The sequence below is a fragment of the Vidua macroura genome, chromosome 2 (assembly GCF_024509145.1).
Source record: "Vidua macroura isolate BioBank_ID:100142 chromosome 2, ASM2450914v1, whole genome shotgun sequence".
NCBI lineage: Eukaryota > Metazoa > Chordata > Aves > Passeriformes > Viduidae > Vidua > Vidua macroura.
In genome coordinates, this window is record NC_071572.1 from 8,693,022 (window position 1) to 8,710,545 (window position 17,524).

The 17,524-nt window shown below is 39.6% G+C and overlaps 1 protein-coding gene across 1 annotated transcript in view; it reads right to left on the minus strand.

The window, feature by feature from the left end:
• SYTL5 (synaptotagmin like 5) overlaps window positions 1-17,524 on the minus strand; it is a 50,581-nt gene that overhangs the window by 20,676 nt on the left and 12,381 nt on the right. Inside the window, exons 3-8 of the mRNA XM_054001920.1 lie at window positions 10,611-10,723; window positions 9,243-9,375; window positions 7,244-7,369; window positions 4,225-4,354; window positions 2,804-2,933; window positions 908-1,014 (exon numbers count right to left, since the gene is read on the minus strand). Coding sequence (XP_053857895.1) covers window positions 908-1,014; window positions 2,804-2,933; window positions 4,225-4,354; window positions 7,244-7,369; window positions 9,243-9,375; window positions 10,611-10,723 — 739 coding nt within the window. The remainder of the gene's footprint in view (window positions 1-907; window positions 1,015-2,803; window positions 2,934-4,224; window positions 4,355-7,243; window positions 7,370-9,242; window positions 9,376-10,610; window positions 10,724-17,524) is intronic.

The window sequence follows — 17,524 nt, forward strand, 5'->3', positions numbered from 1 at the left end:
AAGGTCTTTTGTTAATTCCTCAAAGATCAACCCAAAGCAATGTTGCAGGCACATTCTCTGACTGCTACTTATCCAAGAAAAGATGGAAATCCCAACACATGCTTTTCCATCAAGGCTCAAATTTCAACACCACAGGAAGGGGAGACATCTGCCATGGCCAATGCTCTTCTGGAAAGAGCAGATAGAAGGGTGGGACTATGACAACAGGCAAAATGCACAAGCTACCAGCACACATTTGGAAACTTTAGAATAAACTGTGATTAGATGAAGGGTTATTTAAATAACTTCCCCCCCATGCATATTTAATAAGCTTGGATGTTCTTTTATAGCATTGCTGCACATCTGCAGATTGCCTGTGTTGGATATGTGCATCAGAGGAGATGGAAGTTGTGAATCACTTCAGGAAAAGCAGTCCATAGAATACACAAGAAAAGACATGGAGATGTATGGAAGTCAACAGGAACATGAGGTAAGCAACATTGCTAGAAGAGAAAGTTGTGTCTTCCTGCTAGAAATACAGATAAGTAGAAAACCAAACTAGACAAAGATTAAAGCCCTTAAACTATGAACTTTCTCAGCATCAAAATTAAAACTTATGCAAATATGAATTAACAGAATTCTAGAGCATGTGCAATTTAGTGCCTGGAATTTATTTTCAGGCTAGGTTTCTTTCATCTGTGAACTTAAACACCCAGCAAATTAACAACAAATTGGAACCATGACTATTCATTGAAATCACTCTACAGCAAACATGCTCAGAAGATGACACTATTAAAAAACTCATTAAATATCCCTGAAAGAATGTCTTGCCTTTCCCATATTTTATGTAGATACACATAGTCTAGATTTTATTGGTCCAAACAAACAGAATTTCCACCAGATGAACATTTACATATTTATAACTCACCAATTCCTGATCTAAGGCACTAGGTACAGATTTGCTTCTTATGCTCAGGGTATCTTCATTTCCTTCAGAGAAAGATTCACTCAAATCTATCTCAGATCTGCTACGGTCTGGGAAACAAAAGCAATTTAAATGTTTACTATAGTTTGTACAGAAATATTCCATTTTATCTTCCATACAAGTATTCTCCCAACACCAATGTTTTTTTAACAAAAAAAAAAATTAAAACAATATTTTAATTATCTGTCAAATCTATGGCAACTGAACATCACTATGATAAATGGAGAAAGAAATCTGCTTTCTGGTGGTGCTCAGCCTTCTGGGCAATAATTTTACTATTTATTTATCTACTCTGAATGTCTTCTGTGGATGATACCATAGATCATCAAGATTTTGACTTTCTCTGGTAGGCCTGCTAGCCTGGAATGTTGCAACACTCACTGTCCAAGTGTTCACAATGATTGTCACATCTACCACCACCACCACTACAATCTCCCCAGCATCTGCATCAGAATCAAACAGCTGGGGGTACAGATGGATGTAGAAAGTGCTTCTGTCATTAACAGTGTTCCTGGTGCAGAAATTAGGAGGAAACAAATAGTCTCAAGAGCTCTAGCAGTTTCTCTCAGTGCTACAGGTCTCTCATCCACCCTATAGGATAAGATATAGAAAATCTTTCTCCAAGGCCTCCTAGTCCTCCCCATACAAGTCTTTTGTGTGACTGTTTCAATATATTTAGAAAGAGAAGAGGGAGAAGAGAGTACTTTTAGATCCTGCGAGTAGGAATCGGAAAGGTTTTTAACTGTTCATCTACCAGCTCTACAGCTGATGTGGCAGGAAAGGACACCCTCCTGAGCTTAATGTCCTTTGAGTTTTGCCAAAGAGACAAATGCAGAGTCTGAGGCCTATTCCCAAGTTTCCTACAGTTTTGCTCAGCATCCACCTGCTTTGGTAACATGAGGTCAGTTCTTACCTACCAGGAAAGCTTTTATTTTGTAAGGTAGCAGGAACAGGAGAAATTTTGCTTCCTAAATAAGTAGCCATCTGTAACATCTCTGCCTGGAGTTGCACTGAACAATATTCTCCAGGAAACTCTGACACTTTCAAGCTGAAATGTCTGAGGTAAAGAACATTGCCTCCTTGGATTAGCTCTGTGGGATACACCTCTGGGTTTCTGCTTGGGGCCAAATCAAGCTACAACAGAGTGAGCCCTGCTGTGTTTCAGAGAGAAGGCTGTAAGCCCAAACCCACTCCATCAGCCCTGCAGGGAGCTGAGTGCCTGGGGGAAGCAGAAGAGTGCAGGATGCTCCTGCCTCCAATTTCAGAGAGGAAACAGAGGAAGGATCTCCATCCACTACTGCAAAGTGGCTGTGACAGCACCTTCCTGTGTGAGCCCTTCCTCCAATGAAATTACAGATGGATTGACTTGTTCAGAGCATCACATATAAAAATTAACAGATAAGAAGTCTGTGAGAGGCTTGTTCTCTGACCAAACATTGTTTCCCAAATTTGCTTCTGGGGTGGGTGTGAAATGTAATGGCAGCAGCAGAGTGATATTATATACAGGTAGTATTTCAAACAGGGGAGCACGAAGAGAATGATTGAACAATGTGCATTTGTGAATTAAATCTTGTAACAACTCTAAGAGAATGTGATTTACCTAATAATATCATTGTACCAATGTTTCTGGGGTAAAGATTCCCATTTTTTAATGTAAAACTTGTGAAGGGGTATGAACTTGATTAGTAAAAGGGAAGTGTTTTCAGAATGAGCAAGTTTACGAAACTAACATTTGGTCTTTCAACGTGTTTTAAGAACAAAAGGAGCAGGGTCACAAGAATAGGCATAATCCTCTGATAATAAAGGCTGCCAGAAAGAATAAAAATACTTAATACTTGCCTGATGACAAAGATATCCTAGAAACTGCAATGGAAGGTGTTCCAGAAGGTTTCCTGCAGTTCTTCTTTACTAAATCTTCAGGTACACTTTCACTTGCTGGAATAATCATGTCGTTTTCCAAGCCTGTGTCCTGCCCAAGAGGAAAAATGCACAAGCCATAAATACAAAATCTAAGTTTATTCACTATTAGTTTATAAAAGCATAATTTCTATTAGATTCCAGAACCCCAAAGTTCCTTTAACATCCAGTCCATTTCTGAATATATTTAGATTCCAGTCTAATCTGCTTTGCTTAGCCCTGATGATGCATAAAATTAGCACGAAGATGCAATTCTTGCTTACATTCTGAGTTTGCAGCTGAAGAATCTGAGTAAAGTATCAGGGAAAAGAAGCACTCAAATCTATTAGAAGCTCACTCAGCTCAGAAATCAGAAAAAAAAAAAAAAAAGAGAAAAAAAGACAAAACCTATGGGTTTTGTACTAGCATAATGATTTCAGCCAGGGTAAAACCAAATGCACTTGAACTGATTATGCCAGTAAAACCCCTTAAATAATGCCAATATCCTTGATATCATTATGACCTCTTGCCTACCTGTAAAAGAAAAGCTAATAACATAACTCCATCTAAATTAAATGGATTTTTCAAACAAATCTAATGCACTTGAAAACAAGTCAGTCTATGTGCCGACAAGAACATCAATAAAACAAGTATTCATTTATTTACAGCTCCCAAAACTTCTCTTCATATACACTAACTTATTTTTTTTATTAGGAAAGACAACATATTAGACCAAGTATCTGGAAGTCAGAAAGAAAATTGATGTGTTCAACAGGGCTCTGACTCATCTACCTTTTTTTCCAAACTTTAATGGTAAATACCCCCCAAGAGGCCTAACAGCACATGAGAGGAATTGTTCTGATAACATGTTTTTCACACATTTTGTGTTATGGAACAATTTTTGCAGAGCCCAGTGTCCAAACCCAGAAAAAACTAAAATCAGTTTGGCCTGATTTTCTGTAAGTGCTGGAATTGCAAAATTCCCCTTAGAAGTCAGTGGGAGAATGCTAGATTGTGCGTGCTTGAAAGTCACATCCTTATTTTACAGCACTTACTCAAGGCTCCAAAGTGCCAAAAAAATGCTTATTCCTATCCCTTGTGCCTCCTAGTTCAGAATCTGTAACTCATTATCTAATGCTGGACATCCACAGCAATTTTTAGGCAAAAGAGAAACGCCTGCCAAACCAAAAACCACGTCACTGATAAGAGCACGAGGAGCTGTGCCCTGGCAGGGATCTCCACAGCAGAAGTGAGGCAGAAATCAGACTTTCTCTGTCAGGCTCATCCTCGCTGTGTTGCAAACCAATCTCCCAGGGCAGATCCAGCGCAGTGCCCCTGCTTGGTGCCAGCCGTGCCGCCCTTACCCCGCTGCAATCCGTGGTCATGCTGCGCTGGGGAAAGCGTGGCAGGGAAGCCTTGGCAGCGCTGCCTCTGCCCCTTGCATGTCCTGCAGCAGCCCCTGCACTGCTGCTGCCCAGGGAAAGCGTGCTCCCTCTGCGGTGGAGACAGAGGAGAGAAGGGTTATTGCTCTGAGCAAAGCAAGGCAGCCCATTCAGCTGCAAGGAAAGGGCTGTGCTAACTTTATGAGAGTAACAGAGCCCTGATGGGCTGGGGGATCACCTGGAAAGAAAAAAACACAGGCAAAGATGAATTACAATTGCTTTACACATACAAGTCATACAGGTATTGTCAGTGCTTCTAGCAGAACTGCAGATGACCCAAATGGGCAGCTCTTGGCCAGGCTGCAGGAGCTGTGTTTGTCTCTGTTCATTCCACACTGCATTCACATCCAGCAGGAGGAGGGACAACTCATGCAGCCATTCCTACCAGGCTGCTCCACTGGTGTCAAGGGAAACTGCAGTAACATGACACCTCTGGACACTTCCACCACCAATTTAATGCCAGCACTACCTCCAGAAACTCTAAAACCCTTGTGTATATCTATCTATCTATCTATCTATCTATCTATCTATCTATCTATCTATCTATCTATCTATCCCATCCATCTATCATCTATCTATCCCATCTATCATCTATCTATCTATCTATCTATCTATCTATCTATCTATCTATCTATCTCATGCATCTATCCCATCCATCTATCTTTCTATCCATCTATCTATCCATCTATCTCCAGAAAAGCACCCACTTATTCACTGTCTTGTTTATATGTGGTTTTTTGGTGTCCAGTTATGACTCTAGACCCTAACCAGTTGATTCTTTCAACCAGTGTAGAAATTTAGGAAGGTTGGACAGGTCTTCTTGGAAGTTTTACATTAGTAAAAGTGACAAAAAAATCATCTGTGACCAGCACACCAGACATCAGTTTCTGTCTAACATCACAACAGGTGAAAATTTTTCCATGGAACATTTTCTGTTAGATAATACTGGTAAACTCATGTGAACACTGAGGGTTAGAAAGGGAAATCTGTTGCCCTTTTTAAAACTTTTTAAACAGCAAAAAATATTTTAAAATGTGTCCTTAGTTCTTCTATCAGTCTGCTACTAGAGAGAGATTTGACACATTTTATACATGTTAAGCAGACAACAGAAAAATGGTGTTGTGACTGTGCCAGGCTTCTCCTCCTGATAGACAAGACCTGAGCGCAGTGGGGTGGAGTGCCTGTGTAAATGAGCCTGAAATTCCCACACTATTTCTCCTAGAAGCATCCTGACCTGATGCAGCCTCCCAATTCATTCAGCAGCAAAAACATGTACAGCATTCAGCAGTAAATATTTTTGCTGGAGTAGAAATAAACCAGGAGAAGAGGTGAACTCATGGCCTGAGTTTCCCTATTCCCAGCTCAATACATCTTCTCTTAAACAGAAACATTAAAAAAGAAGAATTCTCTCTTGGTTTCCCTGCTGGTAGGTGAAATGCTACCAATTTTGACAGTGTTGCCCTGGGCTTTGGCACAGGACACCAAATTCAGTAGGTGAGGATGAGATGACAAGTAGAGAAAAAGTTGCCAATACCCCTAATTTAACAAGTCTTGCACTCTGACTCTGGGAAACAGATAGAAAATGATTATTTATGTGAAAGTGAAGCAAGGCAATCAAACATAAAAACTGTCTTTATAGACTACTTCACTCCTAAATCTGTACAGAGAGTTTATCCAGTGCTGAATTCCACCACCCAAATAAAATTATTTTGCTTCATTTATGGTTAACTGCATGATAACTTCCTTGTAGTTTGGCACACAAAAAGAGCTGCACAGACCTCTCACAAGCATCCCTTTGTCCTTCTCCTGGTAAACTCTCAGAGAAAGCCACTAATATTGCATAACCTCTGTATTAAGCAGCATGGACACCAGATTCCCAAGGTTTTGTCTCTTAGATCCTTCCCTCATCTCTATTCAATGAAAATGCAGAAAATCAGCAAAAATTCTACTTCTGGTCTCATAGAAGTCAGGTATGAGTCTGGTGAGATATAGAAGGTCTAATAAGCTTGGTGAAAAAAAATAGTGAACTGGAAGGATTAAAGAACACAGCTATCTTGAAAGCTGGATTGGCTGGTAGGTGCTGCAGCACCCTGTGGGGGGAAAAAGAAATCAAATTATCAACAAGAAGTCAAGCAGATTGTCACCATCAGCTTAAGGCATACTGAAGAACATCTAGAAATTGGGATTTGCATTGTAGGTAACAAAGAGAAGCAAGTTCTTGCTTGAACAAGGTTTATCTATGTGCTTACTAAACTCCATGATATTCCTTGTGCCTGCTACCCTTTGTTCCTGCATATCTCTTTGGAAACACTAGTTTAGAGACAGGAAATTGCTATTAGAACTTATAGCAAATTGTTAATATTTTGTCAATCCAAATTGTAAAATTTCTAGGTGCGTGCATCTGTGAAAAGAATGTGGGTCTAGATCCAGTGTAGGCTGTTCTACTGAACAAGGGAACAGTGAGCTGCTTTTTGGCTTCATTTTGAAGGTAGGGCATGACAGGAATGTTGCTCTTGGAATTTTATAATGCCATCAGAGGCACTAGCAGAGATCTCTTAAGCCCAGAAGATTAATAAAATAACTGGGATAACAGGCATGGAAAGAGAAAGGCAAACAGCCTTTGAAGAAGAAAACATAAATTACAATCAATTAACATTTCATTAGTAAAGAAAACCAAAGAGCCTCAGTTCTGTAACATGGACACATCTCATCAATTAAAAGCCAGAGAACAAAAACAATGTACTGACACTGGTCACCAGCTGAACACGAGGAGAGTAAGATAAGATGAGTGGAGATAATTTTTTGCTTTGTCAGGTGTTTTTTGCTGTTTTTTGTTTGTTTTATGAACATAAGCTCTGTTTCTCAGACAGCATCCAAAGAGACAGAGCAGCCCAGGGCACTGGCACACGTCCCAGCAGGAGCTGTCCCAGCCTCTGCTCACCTCTCGGAGCACGGAGCTGATTTGCCTCCACGCAGAGCTGGGCTTTCAGCCTCTGAGCCTGTGCTCCTTTCACCTTCATCCTTTCCATATGGAATTTCTCCTTTGGTAACTGCCCTGATAACCCTCCTGTTGAAAACAGGGAATAAAAGATTTTTAAAGTTGTGATGTGCACAGTCCAGTAATTTCATCTAATCCATGGACAACTCTGGATATAAAGGTCAACAGAGCACCAAATCTGGTTATGAAACTGGTTTCTGGGGGAAAAAACATTTTGTATTTATGTATGCTTGTATTTAATACAAACTTAATTTTAAGACACCAAAACACTAAAGCATCCCTTCTATTCACGCTTAGAACCAGAACTGCCTTTTGTGAAAATTCTTTTTTTTTTTTCCGGCGGGGGGGAGTTTATAGTTAGGAAAGTATTTTTGACTAAGTGTGTGTATTTTCCTCTAGAAAATTATTCTATATGTATTTTCTCTTTAGATATTTCTAGAATTATATGCATCAAATGCCCTAAACATGCCATTCCTAAAAAACATAACATCACCCCCTTATCCTGCAAAACATGGCCTAATGGGACAGAAATGAATGAAATTAAATTTTTCAAAGTAATGGTCCTCATGACCTTACAAACCGCAACAGCCTGAAAAAATATCCCATTACACTGTCAGTAGCAGCTGGCCCCAAAAGAGCCTTGCTAAAACAAATCCACTCATGAGATACACGAATGTAGAACCTGAGGGAGGAAGAAGCAAGCAAGGAAGAGGAACAATAATGAAATATTTCCAAAAGAGGCCACCAAATATACTAGGAAAAGCAAGCCAAATTTTTGTAGGATTAAATTTCTGTTATGGGGAATGTCACCACTGAAAACATTTCTGTCCACAAACAGAAACAGCAGCACTAAGATAAATAACAATTATAAAAACAATTGTTTCTTGTAAGGGGATATGACTAACTGGTTTGCTTAAAGGGTTTAAATGGAAGGAGGATTAGAAAAGTAAATTTTAATGCCCTCTTACTGTAGCTACCACTCAGCATGACTCAGAGCAAAATCTAGATCTATTACAGAGGATTCCTTAGGCTGGTTCTTTCTTCATCATAGCTTGAGAGGTCAGAGCAATTCTGATGCTCTTTTTCCCTATATTAAAGAGAGATAAATCACTGGTGTTAATTTCTGGAGTTGCTGGAGCAGGTAATTCTGTGCTCATCTCTCCTTAGAAGTAAAAAAACGTGGAAAGCATCCACCTGCCCTATCTTTAGGACTCTGATAAAAATGTGTTCTTCCTTTCAAGAGAAACAAAGTTTTCCAAATACCGCTGAGGCTCTAGCTGTGATATGAACTTCCATTCAGGTTTTCTTCCCAGTCACCCAACAGCATCAAGCTAGGTCCAGACACCACTTGTGTAACCACATAGTCAATGCATCTGCCTGTGTCCCCTGAGAGTGAATGCCCCTGTGGCCCCCAAAGGCCACAGGCAAACTAGGATTAAACCCTGCAAGACGAGCAGCAGCAGCTCTCTTTATTCACTGTCACACACACACTCTTAGGCTGTACTTGCACAGCTGGAAGCTCCAAGGAAAACTTGTCTTGGGAGCCAAACTGACCACTAGACATGAAAAAAAACAGGTCCTACAAACTTTTTTTTGCATTTGCTTCTCCAGCAAGCCTGCCTTTTAGGACACTCTGTTACTTCTGAGTAGAAACAAGAAAAATCCAAAAGTAAAATAGACTTTTTTTCTGCTGCCTTTATAGCTGAAGGATAATTACTGCTGCATTTCCCAGGAAACAGCAATCCAATTACAGTAAATATGCCTTTAAATGAAGGCAGTTTCTAATCCTCGGAAGCTTGAGGCTGATGTGGAAGACTGGAAAAATCCAAAAGAAAATCTATCCAACCATATACAGCTGTTTTTAGATTGATCAGATTTCAAAAAAAAACAAAAACCCAGAAACCAAATCAAAAAACAACAACTACAAAACCAAAGGATTTACCCAATCTTTCTAGGTCTGCCAAAGACAGATTTGTGCCCATTTGTGGAGCAGACTGGTACATCTGGCTTTTTTTCTTCATTCTCTTGGGGTTGATCTTTGAATGTTCTTTCATCATCTGTGTTGGAAACTGTGTCTGCAGTGGAGGGAGAAAGAAAATAAAAAGTGAACTTCTGCACAAATAACACAGCATGTCAAACAACCAAAAAGAGATAATGAAAAAAACCTTGGAGGATCTTCGTAGTAAAATAAAACTTAAGCTTGAGATGTTCCTCATTATTAGCTCTTGTCTTGAACTACACTTCCAGATTTATCAGTGACCATATTTAATAACCAAAGGACCTGAAATTAAATTTTGAAATGTACAGTATCTTCTGCGTTGAATGAAAGAATGTTTTAATAATTAAAATGTTTGTTCAATTAGGAGCAAGGTATGGGGAAAATGGCTTAAATATATTTAGATATATTTTCAATATATCTATCAAGTAGCAAATAATGAAACACCCAATCTGACCACTGACATAATATCAAGAACTTATACATTTGCCAGTTTTACAGTTTCTGAAGCACAGTGATATTGGCAAGGAGCAAGTTTGAACCATGTATTTTTCCCGTGGCAGTAAACCAGTCCCTCCCCTTACAAGCTAGGGGATAAAACTGGGCATAAATGCTACATCTGAAACACACTACCTAACAGCCTCTGAGTTCAGAGTGAGTACAAACCACCAGCATTCAGGAAAATCTCCAATTTCTCATACCAGTGGTCCGGTGGTACCCTGCAAGGTACCAGAGCAGCTCACACACACCGAGCTGTGCTTGGCCAAGACAGACAGACAATTTACTGTACCTAAAAGTGCAGGTGCAGCTTGTTTGAGACACCTGGGCAAAAGGAAAGTCTGAATACCAGATGGCCTGGATATAGCCCATGATCTAGCAGACAGCACAGGAGCTCAAATTTACTTTTCTTCTTCAGAGTTGAAAAAGAAAATGTGAGTGATTTTTACACACCACTGTCACAAATAAGAGAGCCAAAGGCAGAAAATGACTGGGCTGAGATCTCTCCATACAGCCAAATTTCCTGGCAGGAACTGAGAATGAACTTTCAGAGTCTCTGCTGGGCTTTGCAGCTGAATAACACCGTTCACCTGTTTGTACAGTGAGTTTTTCAGCAGCTCCCTATCTCCACAGAGATACTTCTTTCATATAGGCCTTACATTTCCTGAATATTACTCATTCATAAATCACTGTATAGCCACAAATAAAGAATTAGGATTAAATACTTCAGTCAGGAATAAAATACAAGCCAAACATTCAGGAAACAAGGTTTTGAACATATAAAGCATAAGAAAAACTCCCTCTTTAGGTCCCTACCTGGGAATTTGTGAAGGATGGACTGTCTGACAACATCAGTTCCAAGATTTGATTGTTTGAAGCGCTTTGCTCTCTCTTCAAAAAACCATTCTCCTGTCACTATCCGTAGCTCTCTGTACGAGAAAAATGAGAAAAGCCAGAGACACATACACATGAACAAACTTGGCCAACTAAAGCTACTGCAGTTCATCAATCAACTGTCACACTCACAAATTCTGGACAACATTTGCACAATTCAAAATAAAGTGTAAAGAGATTGATTGTAGAGCTTGGAATAATAGAACATTTAGCAGAAAAATATCACCTTTGTGAATGGAAAGGAATTTTTAGTAGATGGAAATTTGCTCAGCAAAAAAGAGTTTCAACCACGTTTACAAGATTTCTGTAAAATATACAGAAGATTCTGTTGTGTTAGTCTTTTGTGAACTACTCAGAGTCACAGTTTCCAATATCTCCAAAATGACAAGAGACATAGAAACAGCAACACTGGACTGAGGGAGAAAATCCCCCACCGAAGCTCCTGCCAGAGGAGTCAGCAGTTCATGGACCCTGTGTGGTTATTGAGAGGTTGCTGCATGCCCATACATATTTTCATTTCTAGTTTTATATGCTGACACTATGTGCAGTTTCTTCACATGGCAGTGTTGCTATGAATTAGCTGTGTGTCAGCAGTTCAGAGCAGTGAAAATTTGTATTTGCGGCTGTTCTGGATAAAGCTGTTTTTTTCTGGTTTCAAATTCTTTTACCTGTACTAGCGATTAAGAAAACCTGTACCGGCGTTGCTGGGTTTTTTTGCTGGGTATATTTTTATGCTAGTTGTTGGCCTTTTTCTGAATTCATTTCATTATGGCATAGCATCACCATTTCTACTGCCTCACTACACACAATTGATGGCAAAAAGCTACTAATCATGAATACTCTAATAAAAAACTAATAAACAAGCTAATAACTCCCAAACATTAAAATCTGATTTAGCTCCAGACGTGTTCCTGCTTACTGTTCAATAAGAAAACTTTCAAACCTCTACCGGAAAAGAAATCATCCAGTCTCTTGGGCATGAAAATTACTACAGATGGATTTAGAGCACTGATCAATATCTTCACTATTAAGTTATTTCTGAGTCATGCCTGAATTCAGTCTTACTTGAGAAAATACTAAAAATTACAGAGAATATTACTTAGAGAATGTTACTAAGAATAATATCCTGACACTGGTGAAAAGACCTAATATTATTAGTTTGTCCTAACCTATTAATGAATCGTGCATCTTTCCTGACTCTCTAAAAGAAATTAGAAAAATCAAAATCCCAAATACATGTCCACAAGCATGGAAATAGATTATTGCCTTATCTTGTTGTTGCAGACTCCTAGTGAAAAAGCCCTCCATAATTCATCAACATGATCACTCAGTCATTATGAAAGCTATTAAATAAAATCTTTATGCCTCAACCAGGAATTTTAAAATTACTTCTGTTGGTTCCAAACACTGAAAAGGATCCACTTCATTACAAACTATGCCTGGCCTGGCTGGTGTAAAAAATGGGGTTTTTTTGAATGTGTATTTTCACAATTCCCTTATAGCATGAACTTCTCTGTGCAGTTATTTTATTCCAAGACTTATGGCATGTTTAATGTTTTATATCAAACCATAATCCCTCCAGACTTTTCACTACACCATCAAATTCCATTGCAATGTGAATGACATATCACACTGCAGTATGATCTATATAGTAAATTTGGTTTTTTCCTCAGTTACTAACAACTTTGACCATAAAACTCCAAAAGTGCTGCTTTCCCCTTGGATGGAGATTTCACCCATCCCTGATATCTTACCAGAAATGCTTAACTTGATTAAGGTCAGACAGAACACTGCCCACATCCTTATCCAGAGAAGCATCTTCACCCTTCTCCAAGCTCTGACAACTTAAAGGAGTTGTGACCTTCACCCAGCAGAGTTGGGTTCCAGCAGAGTTGGAGGCTGCTGCACACGAAGCTCCAGGCTTTTACAACCAAACCCTGCAATTATTTCCACACACAGCCCTGATAGTGACACCCACCTGGGTGGGTTGCTGTGGCTCATGGAGGGGCAGCTCTTTGCCACAGAGCCCCTGGAGAGCCATCCCCTACATTTTCTGGCCAGATGTGAAGAGTGATGAGGGAGAGAAAACCTCTGGTGCCTCCTGCATCACAGGTGCCTGGGTGGAAGGGTGGCTGAGACCAGAGTGTCTGCTTGTTTTGCTGTCCACTAGATTTGTGATCTGATGTGGAGATTTGACCCAACAATAGCAGGACCAAGAGCTCGGGGAGAGTCCTGGGGGCTGGAGAGACCAAAGGAGCTGCAGACAAGGGAAGGATGGTTGGGGCAGCTGTGGAAGGAGACAGCGAAGGGAGCAGATGGAGGACTTTGGGCTGTGCAAGGAAGGATCCTCCAGGAGGGCCCTCCTCTCCTCCATTCCATTGTGGTATGGGACCTTAGAGCTACCATCAGACCCCCTCTCTCTGTCCCCACTCCATCCCAGAGCCTCTGCTGCTTCTCTCTCTGGCAGTAAAGCAGCCTACAAGATGGGAAAGGCTGGCACCAGGCTGGAAGTGAGGAAGGAGAATTGTACAGGACTTTCTCTTCCTCTTGCCATCCCTGTGTAACTACTGACCCAATACTCATCTTCCTCAAAACATAAGCTTTGCAGGGAAGGGACAGATCCGTTTATTTGGGCAACAATGGTTGATCCCTTTATCTTCTGGCAAAGGATAACTAAGAAATCTACTTCTCTTAATAACTCTCTCTGTAATCTGCAACCTGCCACTATCAAACAGCCCCAAATTACCCAGCTTGTGACCTCTTGCTTAGCCAAGGATGTTCCTGGACATTGCTGGCAAACACAAATTGGGCCCCAAGGAAAGAGGAGGGTGCAAATCCCTTTTTCAGGCCTGAGCAGGCAAAGGAGTGTGACAGTCACTACAGTGGCAGAGCTGAACGTGTGCCCATTCAGGTAATGGCCCCAAACTGAACTGCCCACCTTCTTCATTAGACTGATGTTGTTAAGATCCACCTTTTCAATGAGGTGCCAACTCCTTGACAGGGATACTCTGAACAGGCTCACACCCATTTTGCTCTGGCTTCACCAGATGAATGAGGTCTGAGGCAAAACACAGACAACTCCCTCAACTGAGGCACAAAACATGGCAAAGAGAGTGAGAGCTGCCTTGCTTCAGTCAGGTGCTTCACCCCTCTGGCCAGCCCTGTTTATCCACAGTGAAAGGGAAAAAGCCATCCAGCCCTTGTGAGTGCTGCATGAAACAAGAGGCCTCAACCCTCACTTCAGACCTTCATCCTTATTTCCATCAGTGTTACTGTCTGTCTTGAGATCCTGAATTCAGCTGGCAGACCTATTTTTTTTTTTTTTTTTTGCAAAAATGTCCTTACCCAACAGATCATTTCCACAAAAACAGCACTTTCTAATGAAATAAAGGGAAAATCCCCATGCTTTGCAGATTTGAATTTCTAGTGCACTAGTATTGGATGTATTTTCCATGTATGCAAAGACTTCATGTTCATGTTATCTTTATCACTCACACATGTCAGGAGTACCTATTAAAAGAATTTTTGTTCTACACATAAATAGAAATTACTTCAGATCAAATGATTGCCTAAGTCTCTGACTTGAAGTTTGAATTTAATAATTGCATTTGACATTCTGAATAAAAAAAAAATGAAGAGCAAGAGCTAAACAATCTTATAATAATAATAATAATGTTATATTCATGCAATTATGACAAGGGGAGTCTCTCTCCTACTGAGACAGAAAAAAGATGCACTATTTCAGATACAGGATAAAATGAACCCTTTCTGTCTAAAGAACTGTTTCAGGTGAAAAGAAACAAAGGTTTTACTCAATAGCACATTGAATCAGTGCTTGCAGGTTTGCCTTTGTTGTTTGCAAAATGGGCCCAAGGTCCATGCTGACTGCAGATCATGCTATGTGCATGTGTTTTCTTTACTTTTTTGGTTAGGTGTAGCTCATGATCTAAACAACATGCATAATTTCTGCTAAAACAGGATTTAGACTGGTCTTCCAAGGTGTTCAACCGATGCTGAAGTCAGTAGCTTTAGAAAAAAGGAAAACTGCTGCAAATTGTAATAACAGTAATTTTTGCATGATTGCTCTTTCCTACACTCAGAACAGCTAGGAAAACTAACATTCAGGCAGTTGAGTTGAGTACCAAATCCTTTAGGTATCTGCTAAAGTCCTTCTACATTAATTACTAATCCACCAACTCACATCATCATGGGAGAGGGAGCAGGTTACGGTTCCGTGCTTCTTCCCCCTCTGTGATCTCCCACTAAACAAATTAATGACACTCTGCTCAGTTTAGAAACAGAACATAACCTATGGCCTGCCCCTCAAAAACTCAGATTTTCCACTCTCATTTTTGCAAGGCACTTCATGGTTAAATGTCCCAGTTAATAAAAAAAAAATCAATTTCAGATGGAAAGTCCCAATTGTTACTTTCAATTCTTTTTTTAGGGAAAACCCCCACATTGGTAAAACAGTTTCATCTCCATTTGATCATCTTGTCTAACTCACATCCACAGTAGATGCAAGAGATTCAGCCTATCCTCCTTTCCATCCCCTATTCCTCAAGTTATTTTACTTCCTCCTCAGGAAGAAAATGTGGGAAAAAAGGCAAAACCAAAGGCTGGATAAAATGTAGTCCATGTTGGAAGACAGCAAAGCCCTTATCATATACCCTCACATACCATCATCTTTGTATGTATTTGATTTCACAGAGTATTTTCTACAACATAAATTAATTCCACTCTAAGTTTTATTATGCTGTGAGGCTATTAAACAGAATTTTTGACCCTGTCAAAAGAAAGCAAATTTGCCTAGAAGTTACTAAAATTAAAAGAAATTTGAAAAGAATTTGCATGCTAAAAAATTGGAAATACCTCTATTTTTAGGCTCCTAATGGGAATAAATGTTACTAAGAGATTCCAGTGAATTTTCATGACATGTTAAGACAGCACAATTATTTCAGAGATTAAGATAAATTTTCCATTACTGCTTTGTTCTGCTGTAATAACTTGGGCTAACTAGACATTTGATATATAAAGGCAGTGCTCTCAGATACCTAGACACACTTGCAATGAGAAGTACAGACAGTATCAAGGTGTGAAATAAGACTTTCAGAAGACAGCTGGAAGAACTTTATTTCCCTCAATCTATTGATAATTTTGTCTGCCAAATTTAAAACACAAAGTGATCATAATTTAAGAAAATACAGGGGGGAAAAAGAGACTTTAATGGAAAGTTTCTCTTTTAACACCCATGTTTGAAAGCTCCTGATGACCTCAGTTCCTTGTATGGAGGGAATGGAGCAGAAATCTTCCTCTTTCAAGAGCATCACTACATACAGGCTTGATTTACCTCATTAATTAGTGCAACAACACAACTATCAAACAAAATCACATGGATAAGGACTGTCTTGTTCTCTGACCTTGGCTGAAGAACTAAGAGTTTGGCTAAACACTTAGCTCTAATCCTTCTTGTAATGCTTCTGTAAATGCTTTGTCTTGTGACTTTATATTTTCCCAGGTAATAACACCCATAAGGGCAAAATCCAACTAAATAATTTCCTCTTTATGGACATTCAAGAGAGATCTCCTTTGACAGTAACTCTAAACTGTAAGACAACTTGCATATAAACCTGTTTGTTATACTTAAAAATACTGATGAACCTCTGCCACTATTCACATTCAAATGTCTTTCCTCAAATTCACTAAATCTTCTTTTTTGAGAGCTTTTTAGAATGTAATTATTGTATTGTAACAAGCTTCTCCATCTCCATAAGCTGTTTTTCAGGCAAGTCTGTCTCTGGAGAAATGGCAGATGAAATGCTCTAAGTATTATTGTATAGAAGTCAGATTCTCTTGCTGCCAGATGATGTTCTGACTGACAGATGAACAAAGAGACTGTATTATTAAATGAACTGGTATCTCACCCCTACAGCCACCATCATGTTACTATGTTGTGCTTAGGGCTTTTTAATTTGTTCAGATAATAATATTAAGTTTTAACACATACTCATAAAATCAGCACCTTGAAATGACTGTTCTTTAAATCAAAGTGAGAGTGCTTGCAGTTTGCCACCCTTGGTTTTTTTTTTTTTTTTTGGTAGCTGGTCATAAATCCACCATAACTCTTAAAGCAATAACAACATTTTATCCCAGGCCACATGAGAAAATGTCCTTTCACTGTACTGAAAGCATCCCAAACTCCAGTGTTAGGACTGGACACGCAGGATTCAAAAAGCTCATAAGGAAATTAATGTCAAAATGTATTAAATGAAGCAACAGGCAGAAGGTGGCTGATATTACCTACATTCTTTTTATTGACATCAGTTATTTGTTTCTGCAACCATTTTGGATTATCTGTGTCATTCAAGGTATTTCTGCAGTAATTTGTGCTGTAGTTGTCTCTTTGAATGAACACACTTCCCACCCAGTACCAGACCTTCTTTCTGACACCAAATGTGCTAATTAGGTTTTCCAACAGTTCTGAAAAACTTCTGGACACATTCCTGCAGGTGTAATTCATGACTATGAAGAAGGCTTGTACGAGCTACTGCTATAACCTTAAATAGCACTTAAAGGACATTCTTGAGCAGAGTTTGGGGAGCACAGGCATGAACCAGTACAGCACCAAAATTGTTAAGGGTTCACAAAGGCCATAAACACTTCTCCCTGACTTTTAAGGGTCTCATAGTCTGTATGACAACAGACATCACATCACAACAACAGTTTAACCAGGCTCTGCTAATGGATCAGCTCAGCAGGGGCTAGAGTCTGTACAGATATCAACATAATCAAGGCTGCTGAAAAAGGGACAACAGAGAGGGACAAATATAATAGTT